At 43.8% G+C, this 14,706-nt stretch overlaps 1 protein-coding gene across 1 annotated transcript in view; it reads right to left on the bottom strand.

Annotated features, from left to right (window-relative positions):
* Nucleotides 1-262: 262 nt before the first annotated feature.
* Nucleotides 263-14,706, bottom strand: part of DOCK8 (dedicator of cytokinesis 8) — a 182,978-nt gene continuing 168,534 nt past the window's right edge. Inside the window, exons 44-48 of the mRNA XM_081152481.1 lie at nucleotides 12,399-12,635; nucleotides 9,828-9,971; nucleotides 8,435-8,541; nucleotides 2,171-2,341; nucleotides 263-1,768 (exon numbers count right to left, since the gene is read on the bottom strand). Coding sequence (XP_081008607.1) covers nucleotides 1,708-1,768; nucleotides 2,171-2,341; nucleotides 8,435-8,541; nucleotides 9,828-9,971; nucleotides 12,399-12,635 — 720 coding nt within the window. The 3' untranslated portion in view covers nucleotides 263-1,707. The remainder of the gene's footprint in view (nucleotides 1,769-2,170; nucleotides 2,342-8,434; nucleotides 8,542-9,827; nucleotides 9,972-12,398; nucleotides 12,636-14,706) is intronic.

The following is a 14,706-nucleotide window of genomic DNA, read 5'->3' as shown; positions in this document are numbered from 1 at the left end:
AAATTCATGCGGACCTGATGGTATAAACAAAAAGTTTTGGAATATCTAAATTAAATTCTGTCTCAGGACCACCAAGAATAAATATTGCAGAAGAGGTACAGCCCTGGAGAGCACTGTTTGACCAAGGCCAAGCTCATGCATGTTTCTTTTTCTCTGAAGTGCTGCACAAAACATTAGGAGTTATCAATACAAAAAATACAAGTCGCAGTGGGAAACATTTTGTTTACAATTGTTATTACATTGCCTAGCTGAGTGTGGCTCAGCGGTTGAGCATCGACCTAGGATCCAGGAGATCGCGATGTGATTCCTGGTCAGGGCACATGCCCAGGTTGCAGGCTCCATCCCCAATCGGGAGCGTGCAGGAGGCAGCTGATCAATGACTCTCTCATCATTGATGTTTCTCTCTCTCTCTCCCTCTCCCTTCTTTTCTCTGAAATCAATAAAGATATATTAAAAAAAAAAAAAAAGGAGATATAATTCTTATTACATTTTTAGTACCGGTCAAGGTAATCAGTCATATTAAAAATATATAATTTAATTCTCAAACAATAATTCTGCTCATCTTTTTCCTAAAGTACACTGTCATACGGGTCAAAGCCGACTATACTCTGTAAGCGATGTACACACGCTGAAGGACAGCAGTGTTATGATATGAAAGCAGAGATATTAGCCTTTTATAAAAATAAACGTGGTCCCAGAGAGGAGGGGAAAAAGAGGGGCAGGCTCGAGTGTGAGAAAACATGTAATGCATTACAGGAGAATTGTTTCGGTTTCAGTGAATGCTGCTCAAAGTACCACGTATGCTCTAAATCAGTGCTTCAAGTGTGTTGCTCTATAAACACAGATTAAATTAACCTAACAGCCTGGCCTGTGTGGCTCAGTGGTTGAGCATCGACCCATGCACCAAGAGTCACGGGTTCGATTCCTGGTCAGGACACATGCCCAGGTTGTGGGCTCCATCCCCGGTGGGGGACATGCAGGAGGCAGGCGACCTCATTGATGTTTCTATCTCTCTTTCCCTCTCCCTTCTTCTGTCTCCAAAATCAATAAAAACATATTAAAAAAATCAAATCAAATAAACTTAAAAAAAATTAACAGTAACAATAAAGCAAAAATAACTGTACAATATAACTAACTATACAACCGCTACCAAAAGGGTAACGAGATCACAAATAATTAATCTGTCTCCAAGTTTCCAGCCTCATGATTTTTAGATTTCTACTAAGGCCCTCACAGATTTGTTGAACACAGTTTGCACTCCTGCACGCTCACTCTCCTTTCTCATAAAGAGGGGATGAGTGCAGTTCGCTTTTAATAGCTAATGGACAACTTTTCCATTTTTCCTTGGGCAATTTGGGTGGATCCTGTAAATCCTAATATGGGCCAGAGGAAGTCATCTTTCAGGTAGATAGTAACTGGACACTTAGCAGGAGACCCTGTCTGTGCCTTGTTTTGTACAACACTGTGAAAAACCATTCTTTAATAAATACATAGCCACTCTGATCAACTACCCTCCATGACCCTCACACCCCATCCCCTATGGACAAAATCTGTTCAGACCTCCCCTGACCCCAAAAGCTTCTAGAGCGCCGTCAGGCTAGGGAGCGTGAATCCATCCCGCGTGGCCAATGTCCAATGCTTTAAGTACCGGCGAGGCCTTCTCTGGAGTTGCAGAACCTCAGTCTCCGTGGGCGAACACAGCTTTTCTTAGCTGCCCTGTGACAACTGGGTTTCATATTTCCTGAAACTAGATCTGTGGAAGGAGTCTCTGAAATTAAGGAGAGAGAGAGAAAAAACAGAGGTAAGAAACATTCAGCCTTTTAAAGAGAGAGAAGGGGGGAATAACTCACTAGAGAAGGACATCAATCACGGAGAACTCAGTACTAATAAGAGGAGGTGCGAGGCCCTCTCACACTGCGCCAGAAAGTACACAGGCAGCAAGTCAGCCCCGGGAGGACGGCTGGCCAAGGGCCAGCAGGAAGGGTCCCGGCGAGGTCAGAAGGGACAGGGAGGATCAGGGTGGAAGCAGAGCAGATGGAGCTCTGGCGGCTCCTCTGACGCCAGCCCCGCCCAGCCCTCCGAGGCTGTGTGCAGCGGAGGGTGCCCTGCTTGCGGGCCCCAAGCCCTATCCTCTGCCCCCAGGAAGAGGCCTTCTCTGCCCCGCTCTCACCTCTTCTGACTCTCGATGGTGAATATTGGCTTGTAGAGGTCTGGGATTTTCCGCTCGATCATGGGCCTGAGGTTCTCTTTCAGCTTGTAGTAGTTCTTTTTGAGTTCCTGCTGGTATTCCCGCTGGTCTGCTGTGATGAGACGCCTGTTCTTCTCCACGGCCTCACCGCATCTGAGACGCACACATCAGGGTGGGGAGAAAATGAAGTTTTATTTCACAGGCAATGATACGATTCACTTTTTTTTTTTTTTTTAAACATATCTTTATTGATTTCAGAGAGAGGAAAGGAGGGGGAGAGAGAGAGAGATGGAAACATCAATGATGAAAGAGTCATTGATCGGCTGCAGCCCGCAACCCAGGCATGTGCCCTGACTGGGAATCAAACCCTGGATCCTAGGTCGATGCTCAACTGCTGAGTGACGCCCGGCCGGGCACGGTTCATATTTCTTGAGTAACCCTAGGAGTGTTTGCAAATTTGATGGCCTATCGGGATCATCTGTGTAGCTTTTCAGAATGCAGATTCCTGGGCCCTGCCTCAGACGCGATGAATCTGAATCTCTAAGGGGCAGCACACAGGAATCTGTATTTTTGAAAAGTTGCCCAGGTGATACTGATGCTCTGATTCGCTGTGTGCTATTCAAGGAACTTCACATCCATTATCTGGTTAAATTTTCCAGCAAACCCTGGAAGTCTATGTTTATCTCTAGTTTGTCCCTGAAGCTCAGAAACGTTAGGTTGCTTGTCTGAGAAAACACCACGAGGAAGTGGTGGATCCAGGATTCAAACTCAGGTCATTGCAGAATGGAACCACTTGTGCTTACAAGAAACTCACTGTGATTTATGGCGACATGGCAGACGCAGCAGATGCCACGCAGGCCCCTCCTGCCACCTACACATGGAAATGCTGGGAAAGCACAACGAAAGAGAGAGAGAAAACCCAGGTGCCAGAAAGGAAGAGAAAAATCAAGTCAGAGTGACAGCAGGAGCTGGTGCCACGGCAACTGTCAGGATGACTGCCTGTTAGGATGTTAACACTGCATTCAGGTCCTGGAGGCTGGCGTGGGAGGTGGGTTTCAACGCTCATACAAGGTGAGTGATGTAGCTTTGGCCAGGGCAGAGTGGGGTTCTGGATATGCCGCCTGCTTATAGTTCAGAGCCTTAAAAAGCTACCCCATCTATGAAAAAGGGTCTAGAAAAAGGCTGCAGACTGCCCAGAGAGGTAGAACGGAAGTTCGTTATAAGCTTGGGGCCATTAATAAGAAAGAAAGTCACCTAAAGAAATTGAAATTCTAGGCTTGCACCACACGTGGGTATGAGTTACCAAATTATATTACTCTATTGTGGGTGCTCCAGTTAACTATAAAACCAGACCAAGATTACTGAAGTATACCCAGGGCTCAGACAGAAATAAATATAAAGTTACTCTGGAGGAACACTTTCTTAATCAGGGCCCATCGGCTACATATATAGAGAGACATTTGCCAAAGATGAGCCCACAGTAAAAAATTACAAACCATATGTGGAAACCAACCACCATGAGGGAGAATCAACAGATACAACAAGCAGGAGAATTAGCCCAATAAAAATCAGAGATAATAAAATAATGTAAAAACCCAAAGTTAATATAGAGCTATAAAATCCATGATTAAAAAAAAAAAAAAAAGGAAGAGTATGAAAAAAGAGATCAGGAAAATTTCAGAAAAGAACAAATAGAGCCCTGGCTGGTGTGGCTCGGTTGGTTGAATGTCTTCCCATGTACCAAGAGGTTGCCGATTTGATTCCCAGTCAGGACACATGCTTGGGTTGTGGGCTCAATCCCCAGTAGGGGGCATGCAGGAGGCAGCCAATCAATGTTTCTCTTTCACATCAATGTCTCTCTCTCTCTCTCCATCTCCCTTCCTCTCTCTCTAAAATAAATAAAAACATATTTTAAAAAAAGAACCAAATAGAACTTCTAGAAATAAAAATGTAGTCGCTAAAATACATTGAGAAAAATCTCAATGGACAGGTTAAACAATAAACTAGACACAAATGGAGAACTCATGAACTACATGACAGCTCTAAGGAAATTACCAAAGAGGTTTAAGAAAATTTTAAATATCAAAAAAATGGTTAAGAAACCTGGAGATATCATGGAGATGCCCAACCCACATCTAAAAGAATGTTTAAAAGAATGTAAAATGACTAAGAGGCAATATTCCGAGATAACAGCCGATAATTTTCCAGAATTGAAAAGAGACAGAAATCCTCTAATCAACAAAAAACAGGCTGACACCCAGCCCCACCATGGTGAACCTGCAGAGCACATATATATATATATCTCAAAAACTTGTGTTTATCTAACTTGTGCACAGTTAAGCCTAGTGTTTTCATGGTGTCCCACACAGTATGGTACATACCAAGGAAGAAAATAATGTAATTTAAACAAAATAAAGTCTTGTCCTTTATACTGTTCTACTCAAGGGAACTTACAAATCAACAGTTCTTGAAGGGACAACGTAATGGCTGAAATTTAGCTGACACCCAATACTTAGTAATTTCCACTATCCTTCAGATGAACAGGGTCCCAGTGATCAATGTGGTTTCAACTGTTTTCCTAACAGTGGTGCTAGATTTTGGTTAAGTTATGGGGATACCCAGAGCTGGTTACCAAATTCTCCCTGTTACCACTAAAAACATTTTCAGGATGGCAGTCAAAGATGAAGAGGGTGGCATGTGGCTATGGGGCAGGGGAAAGCTACCTGGGTTCTAGGCAAAAATAAGCCTATGACCACAGCTTCATCACAGAATTAGCCCGCTGTGAAACAAGGAGTTGATTCAAGTCAGCCAGAAGCCAAAATAACTCCCTTAACTGGATTTTCACCCATCTTTTAAGTTGGACATTAATTGAAGCAAATTGTAGGATACCTAAGGTTATATATCAAAGGTTTCACAGAAGGGGTAGGAAGGGGAGGTATACAGCCTTTGAATCCTGAGAAATCAACGTTACCCCTTATTATTTTTTATTGCTTCTTAACTGACAGTTGTGAGCTATTATATATGTAAAATAAAGTCAGTTCCAGGATGACTCCAAGGCCCAGGTTTGTAGCACAGGCAGACTACAAGAGGCCTGCAGAAGCTGACTGCTAACTTGGAGGCATCTACTCTGAAAACTTCGGAAGAATTAACTAAATTCTCTGTAGTCTGTGTTATCAGGAGGAATAATAGCTATAGCCCTAGACTGGGTTAAAAGCTTTACATGCAAACAGAGCTGGGGTTGAAACCCAGTTGCAACTCATAAGCACAATGACTTAGCCATTGAAATCCTGTCCTCTCATCTGTAAAATGGAAATAATAATGTCATACAACCTCCTAGACTTGCTGGGATAATTAAATGAGAAGCTGTGATGATAAGGGAGTTCCATGCTTTTGGAGTGTGGCAGATTCTGGTTTTCAAAAATGATCCCAGCAATAATAAATTGCCCATCCTACATTTTCTTCCAGAACTTTGCCACATCCCCAGCAAGGGATGTGCAGTCCTTTGTGACGCCTCAGTGAGCACAATGTGTTGTAAGTGATGCTGTGTGACTGGCTAATATGGCTTCTGCCTGAATGTCTCTCCTGGGACACGTATCTTTGGAGTCCTGAACCACCTGCAAAGTGGGTATTCTCAGCTTGGACACCAGACATATGAAGCCTTTAGGCGAGTCAAGCCTCAGCCACTGTTCAGCTGTCACTGAGTGGGAGACTGAGCAATCTGCCCAGCTGAGCCCGTCCCACCCCCAGGACTACATGCATAAGTAAATGCTCCTGCTGTTGTTTTAAGCTACTAAATTTTGGGCTAGTTTGTTACACAGCAATAGACAAACATAGTGTTTTTACAATGACAAATATATTAATAGGTGGGCTGGAAAATATCATAATTTTTGTAGCAATGTTACTTGATATTTTAACAAATTTTATAATTTATAAAATTGCTTCATGGACTACATTTTCTGTATTTCTTCCTTTCTTCCATTTAGATATTCTTTACACTTTCTTATTAAAGTTAAAATAATTTCCACTATGTTAATTTAAATCCATAAACTAAAGACAGCCATGCACTACACTTCCCCGCGTAGAGAATGGCCGTATGTCTTGGGACATGTACACAGGATCGCAGCTACTTTGCAATTCATTTTTTAAAAAATAGTCTTATCTGTAACATTCTCATTAGGTCCATAAACATCTGCACTGTGCTGCTCACTCAGGGACACCACCATTCCAGACGGCCGCCTCCTTTGCTGCTCCCTTTGTTAAGTTCACTGAACACAAGTATTTTCTTATAGCGAATGTGCCCGGGGTTTTTCAGCAGTCAGAGCCCTACAAACCAGACTGAAGGGGACATGACAGGGCAGGACGTTGTGTTTCTACAACATGGTGCCTTTCCTACAGAATGGGTGCTCAGGTAGCCCTTACTCTGCATCTACTGACCTCCCTCCTTTGTAATGCTCCTTCAGCACAGCCCACCATCAGTCCTTCAGTTGGGGGGGGGGGCTGGTTGTTTCCTCCATCTCCATTCCCTCTTCCTTAAGTGTGCCCACTTGGAAAATTATATTCCCTAGCCTCGATTAACAGATAGGATTGGCTGATGAGATATAACATAATGTCACTAGGCAAGGTCATTAAAGAGGCGTAGCCTTTTGTTCTTTCCTCATTTCTGCTCCAGATACTTTCCTAGGATGTGGTCATGATGGCCAGAGCCCTAGTAGCCATTTCGTGACTGTGAGGATGGGTGCACTATAACAGGCACGGCAGAGCAAAAGAAGGGAAAGGGCCAGGGTCACTGATGATTTTTGAGGTCACCACACAGCTTTGGGAGGACTATCTCTGATCTTATTTTTTATGAGAGAAGAATAAGCCATGAGGGTGAGACCTACATAATGGGATTAATGGCCTTATAAGAAGAAATGCCAGAGAGCTTTCTCCCTGTTCCTTTCTCCACCATGTGAGGATACAGTGGGAAGGTGGCTGTGTACAAGTCGGCAAGAGGGTCCTCACCGGGTACTGAATCTGCCAGGACCTTAATCCTGGCCTCCCAGCTTCCAGTATGGTGAGAAATAAATGTCTGTTCAAGCCACTCGGTCTATGGTATTTTGTTATACCAGCTGAGATGACTAAGACAGAAATGCAAGAAGAAGAAAATTTAAACACGGATTGGCACAAATTGCAGTGTCTAAAAGGTTTTCGGTGCTTTGGGGAGCCAAGGAAGGGAACAGCATGTTGTATCTGCCCATCTTGGGTTCTGAAAGCCTGAGGTGTGTTTTCCTATCGCAGGAAAGGGTAGGAGGGGATTGAAGTCCCAACTTGGCAACCCCCTGAAGTGCTGCAGAACAGGCTGGATGAGCGTGGCTGCAGCCAGTCGGCCTGCCAGCTTCTTCCCGGCCGTGTCGGGTTCTGCGGCAGTGGAGTGAGAAAGGCCACGGCCCGCGGGGGGGGGCGGCTGCAGTGGGCCCGGCAGAGCACATCTCCGCTATTAGCAATCAGCACTTAGGTTCACCTTGCATATCTGCGCTCATCGACCTGCAGCCCGAGTCTGCTGGGAAGCCGAGCTCACTCAGGGAAAACCTGACAGCTGTTCACCCCCCAAACATTTCCCACTCCTGCTCACCTCTGCTGTCCGAAAGCAGCGCGGGGGAGAAAAAACAAGGGCTCAAGCCACTTGACAAAATCGTTACTCTGTTCATTAAAAAGCTGTCACATGTGGATTGGACTTGAGAAGCAATTAGGCAATGAGGGGAAAGGAAGGCTTCCACACCTACCACTAGGATTGAGGGTACAACTGACAGATCATAACATTCACCCATTTTAAATGGACATTTTGATGAGTTTTACTAAATTTGATGAGTTGTGTGTTTTTTTAATCCTCACACAAAGATATTTTTTCCAATGTTTTTTAGAGAGAGTGGAAAGGGGGAGAGAGAGAAATATCAATGTGAGAAAGACACACTGATTGGTTGCCTCCCATGCGCACCTGACTGAGGCCTGGGATGGAGCCTGCAACCGAGGTAATTGCCCTTGACCGGAACTGAACCTGAGACCCTTGTCTGCAGGCCGACACTCTAACCACTGAGCCCAACCAGCCAGGGCACTAAATTTGATGAATTTTACTGGAGATTCTGATTTAGTATGTCTGGTTGGTGTCTAAGAATTTGCCTTTCCAGCAAGTTTTCAGATGATGCTGGTCTGGGGAACACCCTTTGAGAACCTCTGCTCTACTGAACTCCCAGCCCTTTCCCTTCTTACCGCATTATGAATTCCTTAAAGCATAATCTCAGCTTGTTGTGATGTCGATAGAGTTTTGGGTCAGCTGGAATTTCGGCCAAAAACACTTGGGCTACTTCCAGTGGTCCCTGAAGGAAAAAGGAGAAAAACAATACTGACATTGGAAATAAAACTAAATTACTTGGGAGAAAATCTTGGCTTGATTTCTTAATTTGAACATTTAACTCTGTGGTTGGTTTGACCAAAGCAAACAAAGAAAATCAAGGAAGGTCTTTAACTTTTTAGGAATCTTTGATTCTTAAGGAGGAGTCTGGAGTTTTCAGGGAATACTCAGAAGTACAAATGTATGTTCTTAATCAAATGCTACTACTAATGGGTTTCCCTTCACATATGAAGATAATGCTACTACTGCAAAGGATATGTGCTACAAGTTGTTTTTCTAAAAATGGGGATTGCCTTGCTCCTTCCATTCATATTCACTTGCCCATTTGGCCTCGTGGCAAGTACCATTTGTGTAATTCCTGGCTTGAGTCAGGGAAATGCAGAGTACATATGGAGTACATGGTTATGGGCTTATACAGTCTTCTGTTTTCATTAAAGGACTGGGACTTACAAATGCAAAAGATTCCTAATATTTTCTGATCTTGGAAATGTAATAGTCATTTCTCTTCTCTGCTATTTTTGTTCCCTTGATGTTATGTGGACACAGAATTTTGCAGGGGAGTCCAGTTGTGCTGAGTGAGGAAAGAATCTCAGTGCTCAGAGTTTTTGAGTGTGGAGGAGTGGACAAGACCAGATTTAGATCTGAAATTAAAGTGGTCCACTGGACAGAGAGTACTAAGCTAGTATCTCCCTCCATCTGAGACTGGATTAACTAATCCATGCTGAATTTGGGAGTCAGGATTCTACTGAGTCTGAGAAGATCCAGTCTGGTCTAAAGTGGCCCGAGAGGCCTGTCCCAGGTTATTCCTGGTTAGCAAGCCTCCCGGCATGCTGAGTTCATCTGATAACTGACCCAGGAGTTGCATGTTCCAGAACCTTTCCCCATTCTCCTACAGGCATTCTTAGATTAGCCTCAAGCCCAGCAACAACTCTGCCTTAATTGGGCATAACTAAGCATTCTTCAACAGGACTCCCGCTCTGGATCATAATGCCCAGTCTGGTCGCAAGTGAAGACTTTGAGAAAATGCTACTCATCTCCAGGTCCACTCATCTCCAGGATTTCTTTTCTGGGTTATTCCATGAGCAGAAGAGGTTATCAAAGTGTTCTGAACTCACAAGTGTTCAGTCCAAATTTAGGAACACCATTTGTATGCTGATTAGACTCTCCATGAACCTTGAGGAAGGAGGGTGCAAACGTATCATGAAAATCAAACAAGAACCAGAGGAGCTGCCACCAGCTGGATTTGCTTACCTGATTCACAGTAGCTCCAACAGAGCCCTGCAGCACCATCTGAAGCATCTTGGCATCAGGGGGCTCTTGGTTAATGGCAACTGCTAACTGCAGGGTCTTCTTCTTCATGTCTTCAATGGCAACTTCGATTGGTGTCAAAACAAACTGAACATAAGACACAACAGGGGAGTCACTGTCTGGTCTTATAAGCCATGGAAAACCTGGAGCCGACACAGAGGGCACCTGGATTTGAAGAAGCAGCTAAGGAGGCTTTTGGAGTAATTTAAAATAATCTGGACAGATTAAGAGGAAGGAAGGGCCTAACATTTTTAGAGTACTTATTATGTTCTAGGAACGTCATACATTTATCATTTACTCTTTTAAACAATCTCCTTATTTTCTCCATTTTAGAGTCAAAGAGGGATTTGTAAGGTGAAGACAGTACCATAAAATGACACAGGTAGTCAGTGGGGAGGCCAGAATTTGATCACAATGATGTCTACATTTAAAATTCATGTTCTTTCCACACTGTTAAGTTTCCTTTTCTGTTATTAAACAAATTACTCAACTGATGACTGAGAAAACTATTAGAAGTACAGCACTGAAGGTTTTCTTCTCCACTATAATGCAAGATTTTGGCATCACGTGTGCCTTCTCCAACTACCCTGAAGGTGAATGCCTAGTAAATACATTGTCTTAAGGGTCAATCTACTGGTTGCTAAGTTCTACTGGTTTGGGATATGGTCCTTCCTGAATGTTATGAGTGGTCTCATGTCCCCCTAAATTCATATAGCAAAGTCCTAAGCCCCAGTGCTTCAGAATGTGGCCTTCTTTGAGATAGGGACTTTATAGAGGTGACCAACTTAAGAAGGGCCCTAACCCAGTATGTCCTATGTCCCTATGAGAAGAGGGAATCTGGATACAGAGATATGCATAGAGGGAAGACAATGTGAAGACACAGGGAGAAGGTGGCCATCTACAAGCCAAGGAGAGAGGCCTGGAACAGATGCTTCCCTCACAGCCCTCACAAGGAACCAACCCTGCCAATACTTTGAATTTTGACTTCTGGCCTTCAGAACTGGGAGTTGATAAATTTCTGTTGTTTAAGCCACAAGTCTGTGGGACTTTGTTGAAAACAGCCCTAATGAACGAATATATTGAGGTTCTCAGAGAACAACAGATGGCCGAGAGAAACTGTAAAGACTCTTATTTAGCCCATGAGTTTATTTTTGTGCTATGCCTTTATGTTTTAGTGTTCAAAAGTCCAAAACAATAAGAAATACAGCAGATGCCTTCTAAACCACCCTTCTCTTAACTGAGTCACCAGTTTAGGTTTACTTGGCCTTTGTGAAACCCACTCTCCGATGTGCTAGCTGAACACTTGAGCTTGTGGGCCACTCTCCAGTGAGCTCAGTCCCTTCTGCTCCTGCCCAGGGAGGTGTGTATCCACCACAATTCACCTGTGTTTGTTCACCAACTTGATTATGCCTGTTATACTTGTTATTTGAATGACCTAATCTAATAATGCACAAACTATGGGTGTGGAAAGAAAAAAAAGAGTTGTTTCTATGAAAACCAAGCTGAATGCTTGGGCAAGACGTCATGAAAATTGCTATAAAGATTCCTGTCATATTAGGTGTGCACCAGACAACTATAAAAGGCTAGGGATAAAAAAGTCATAAAAATCCAGAAGGATTCTGTTCTTATATTGTTTAGGAAGGATCTTTAAGCTCTCACTCTGCTTTACATAAATATAAACTGAAAATTATAGACAGTGCATTATGGGCAGGGTTTACATAAGAAAGACAATGCTGAATTATGATCGGCCAACCCAAAATCATAGAGAAGGCTTGGCCCTATATAAAACAAAAGACAAATAAATGTTCATGGATGTGTTTTAAAGTAAAATAAAGTATGTTTAATTCTGAACCATCTTGAGATACTTTCTTGATCAGTCCCATGGATGAGAAGTCTTCTATACACAGAACCAGAGGGGAGAGAGGGGTCCTTCCTGTCAATGTGTAGATGAGGAAACTGAATGAAGACAGGTGGCCTGTGCAATGTCACAGGAGAAAGCTGGGACTGGGAGTCAGAGGGTCTCCTTACCCACATTGCATGGTGCCCTTCCTCCACTTCACCACTCGCTCACTGGGGCTGCTTGCTTGCTAGTCCCTGTCTCCAATAATTATCCACACAACGATGCCTAAATCACCTGAAGCTTTTACATATATAAAGACTCCATAAAAAGTGTTTAAAAATATACATTTCATATAAATTTATCATTAAAACACATTAAAATTATAATTATGTAAACATATTTATATTAAAGATATAACTTTAAAATAGAAACTATTTAAATATAAAGTAGTGCTATGAATGAAACATGTAGCTGCCTAAGTGGGATTCCCTGGTACCCCAAGAATGAGAGAATAATGAGAGTTAGCCAGTAAAATAATATTTCCAGTGTGTTGCTTTTTAAATTTCACTCCATCTGCCATAAAGGAAGTTTGTGTTGTCATTCTGGGAGGCGACCCAGGCCCACTCTCTCAGTGGCAGTGGCAGTCCAGAGCCCATTCCTGGGGGTGCCATTACCTCCTCCTTCTGGATGACGCTGATCCGGGTCTTGATGTAGGGGAAGGCATGCATGGTGGTCAGCACGGTATTCCGCCGGTACTGCTCATGCAGCTCTCCCCGAGGCCGCCCCTCCAGGGTGAAGGGGGTGGTGTACATGAACCTCCGCAGATTGAAATTCTTCTCAAAGTAGGTTACCCTGTCTTTCATCTCATACTCATCAAAGTAAGGCTCCACAAAAGTGATCTGTATGTAGGCCTGAGGGGGAAAACGTAGAGGAAGGAGGAGATGAGCTATTCTGCAAACAACCACCCAGGCGCACTGGAGGGGCATGCTGGAACCAGCGCAGCGGCACCACCCCTCTGAGTTCACTGAAGCCACAGAAGCTGAGCACCGCAGGTGAGAATCCAGCAATCAGCCAGGCCTCCTCTCCACTCCCAGGGAGAGAGGACTGCAAGAAGGAGAGAGCAGTGTGTCTCTGTGAAGTCACGTCCACAAGCCACCCCTCCCTAAGCGATCCAACTGAGACTTGGCATGAAAGTTTGCAAACTGCTGTTTCGAAGAGACAAACTTTCCTTTTTAAAACAACCATGACCACTGCACATTTGGTAGAATGACCAAGCTAAATGAAACCGACAAGACCAAGTGCTGACAAGGATTTGGAGCAGCTGGAACTTTCATACACTGATGGTGGAAATGCAGAATGGTACCGTTACTTTACAAAACAGTTAAATTACACTGACCACATGACCTAGCAATCCCACTCCAATGTGCATCCCTAAGAAAAATGGAAATGTATGTTCAAGTAAAAACCTATACACAAATGTCTACAGCAGCATTATTCAGAATAGACAAAAACTAGAAACAACCCAAATGCCCCTCAAGTGGGGAATGGATAAACAAATAGTGGTACAACGGGACACTACTCAGCAATAAAAAGGTCCCAACTACCACAGCAGGGATGAATCTCAAGTACATTATGATAATTAAAAGAAACCAGACTCAAAAGGCTGTAGGATTCCATTGATTTCCTGTAGGATTCCATTTACATGATGTTCTGGAAAAGGCAAAACAGCAGAGACAATACAGATCAGTGACTGTCAGGGGCTGGAAGCAAAGGGAGGAAATAGCTACCGAGGTGCACAGGGAAATACTCTCGGGTGATGCCACTCTTACATACCTCGATCATGGTGGTGGTTACATGTGTTTGTTGAGACTCACAGAGCACCAAAAGAGATAATTTTATTGCCTATACCCCATTTAAAAAATGCACACACACACAGTGAATAGGGGCATTTACCAACACAGAGGGCCTCTTTTAAAAAATAAAAAAAATGACAATGACCATAGACTACAACACCCACCCACTGAAATGGGCGGGTGAGGTCACTGTTCTCAGACCATAAATCACTATTTAGTGTGATGAAATCTGGTTATAATTTTTGGTTCAGTTTCTTATTTAAAACTCTCACAACCTACTGTGGGCATTTTAAAGGAGGGAGGAAGAGCACCTTGTGTCAGAGATGCCACCGGTGACTCTACAGAGCATGTGCTATGCACAGATCATCGTGGGCACACGGCCAATGCTCACTTTTAAACGTTTCTGTCTGAAGCTTAGCTCAGGTCTTACCAGTTATTGCTTCAAGCCTAGACTAGGGAATGTGTCTAAAATGAGCAAGTCTTCTGAAATATGTAGAACAACAAACTATTAAATTTGGCCAATTCCTCCCTACTTGCATCATCTTAATATCCTGGAGGACAGAACTGAGAGAAGAGTTTGGACTCTTCATTTTGTAGCCCTGCCAGGTCACAGCTGCTCCTCTGTCCCCCAGCCCTTGCTAAAACCTTGAACTTGCATTATTTCCAGCAGCTTAGAAAGCTCTCTCATGAACATATCTGTCTACGGGCCGAGCAGGCAGGCGTCACTCTGTGGCATAATAAAGAATATATCTGATCTTCGTCTATGTTTTCTGGCACAGAGCTTCAAAAACCCTTAGACACTCCTTACTGACAGGAGTGTCTTTTTTTTCTAATGAGATGACTCTTGCATGGCGGGTCCCTAAACAGCTTTAGGATGGGGGCTGGGGTTGGGAGTTGGGGCCAGCCTGACCTCCAGGGAGGGGAGGAGGCTGGAGACTGAGTTCGATAATATGGTTGATGATCTAGTCAGTCACGCCTACCTGGATTCTTTAAACTCCAGACACCAAGGCTGGTGGAGCTTCCCGGTTGGTGAACACAATGACCTGCCGGCAGGGTGACATGCTTGGATTCCACAGGAGAGGGCACAGAAGCTCTGGGCTCCTTCCCAGTCTTGCCCCGTGTACCCTTT

This window comes from Miniopterus schreibersii (assembly GCF_964146895.1).
Source record: "Miniopterus schreibersii genome assembly, chromosome: 11".
NCBI classification, from domain to species: domain Eukaryota; kingdom Metazoa; phylum Chordata; class Mammalia; order Chiroptera; family Miniopteridae; genus Miniopterus; species Miniopterus schreibersii.
Note: the sequence above shows the minus strand (reverse complement) of the source record. Positions and strands in the feature narration are given on the sequence as shown.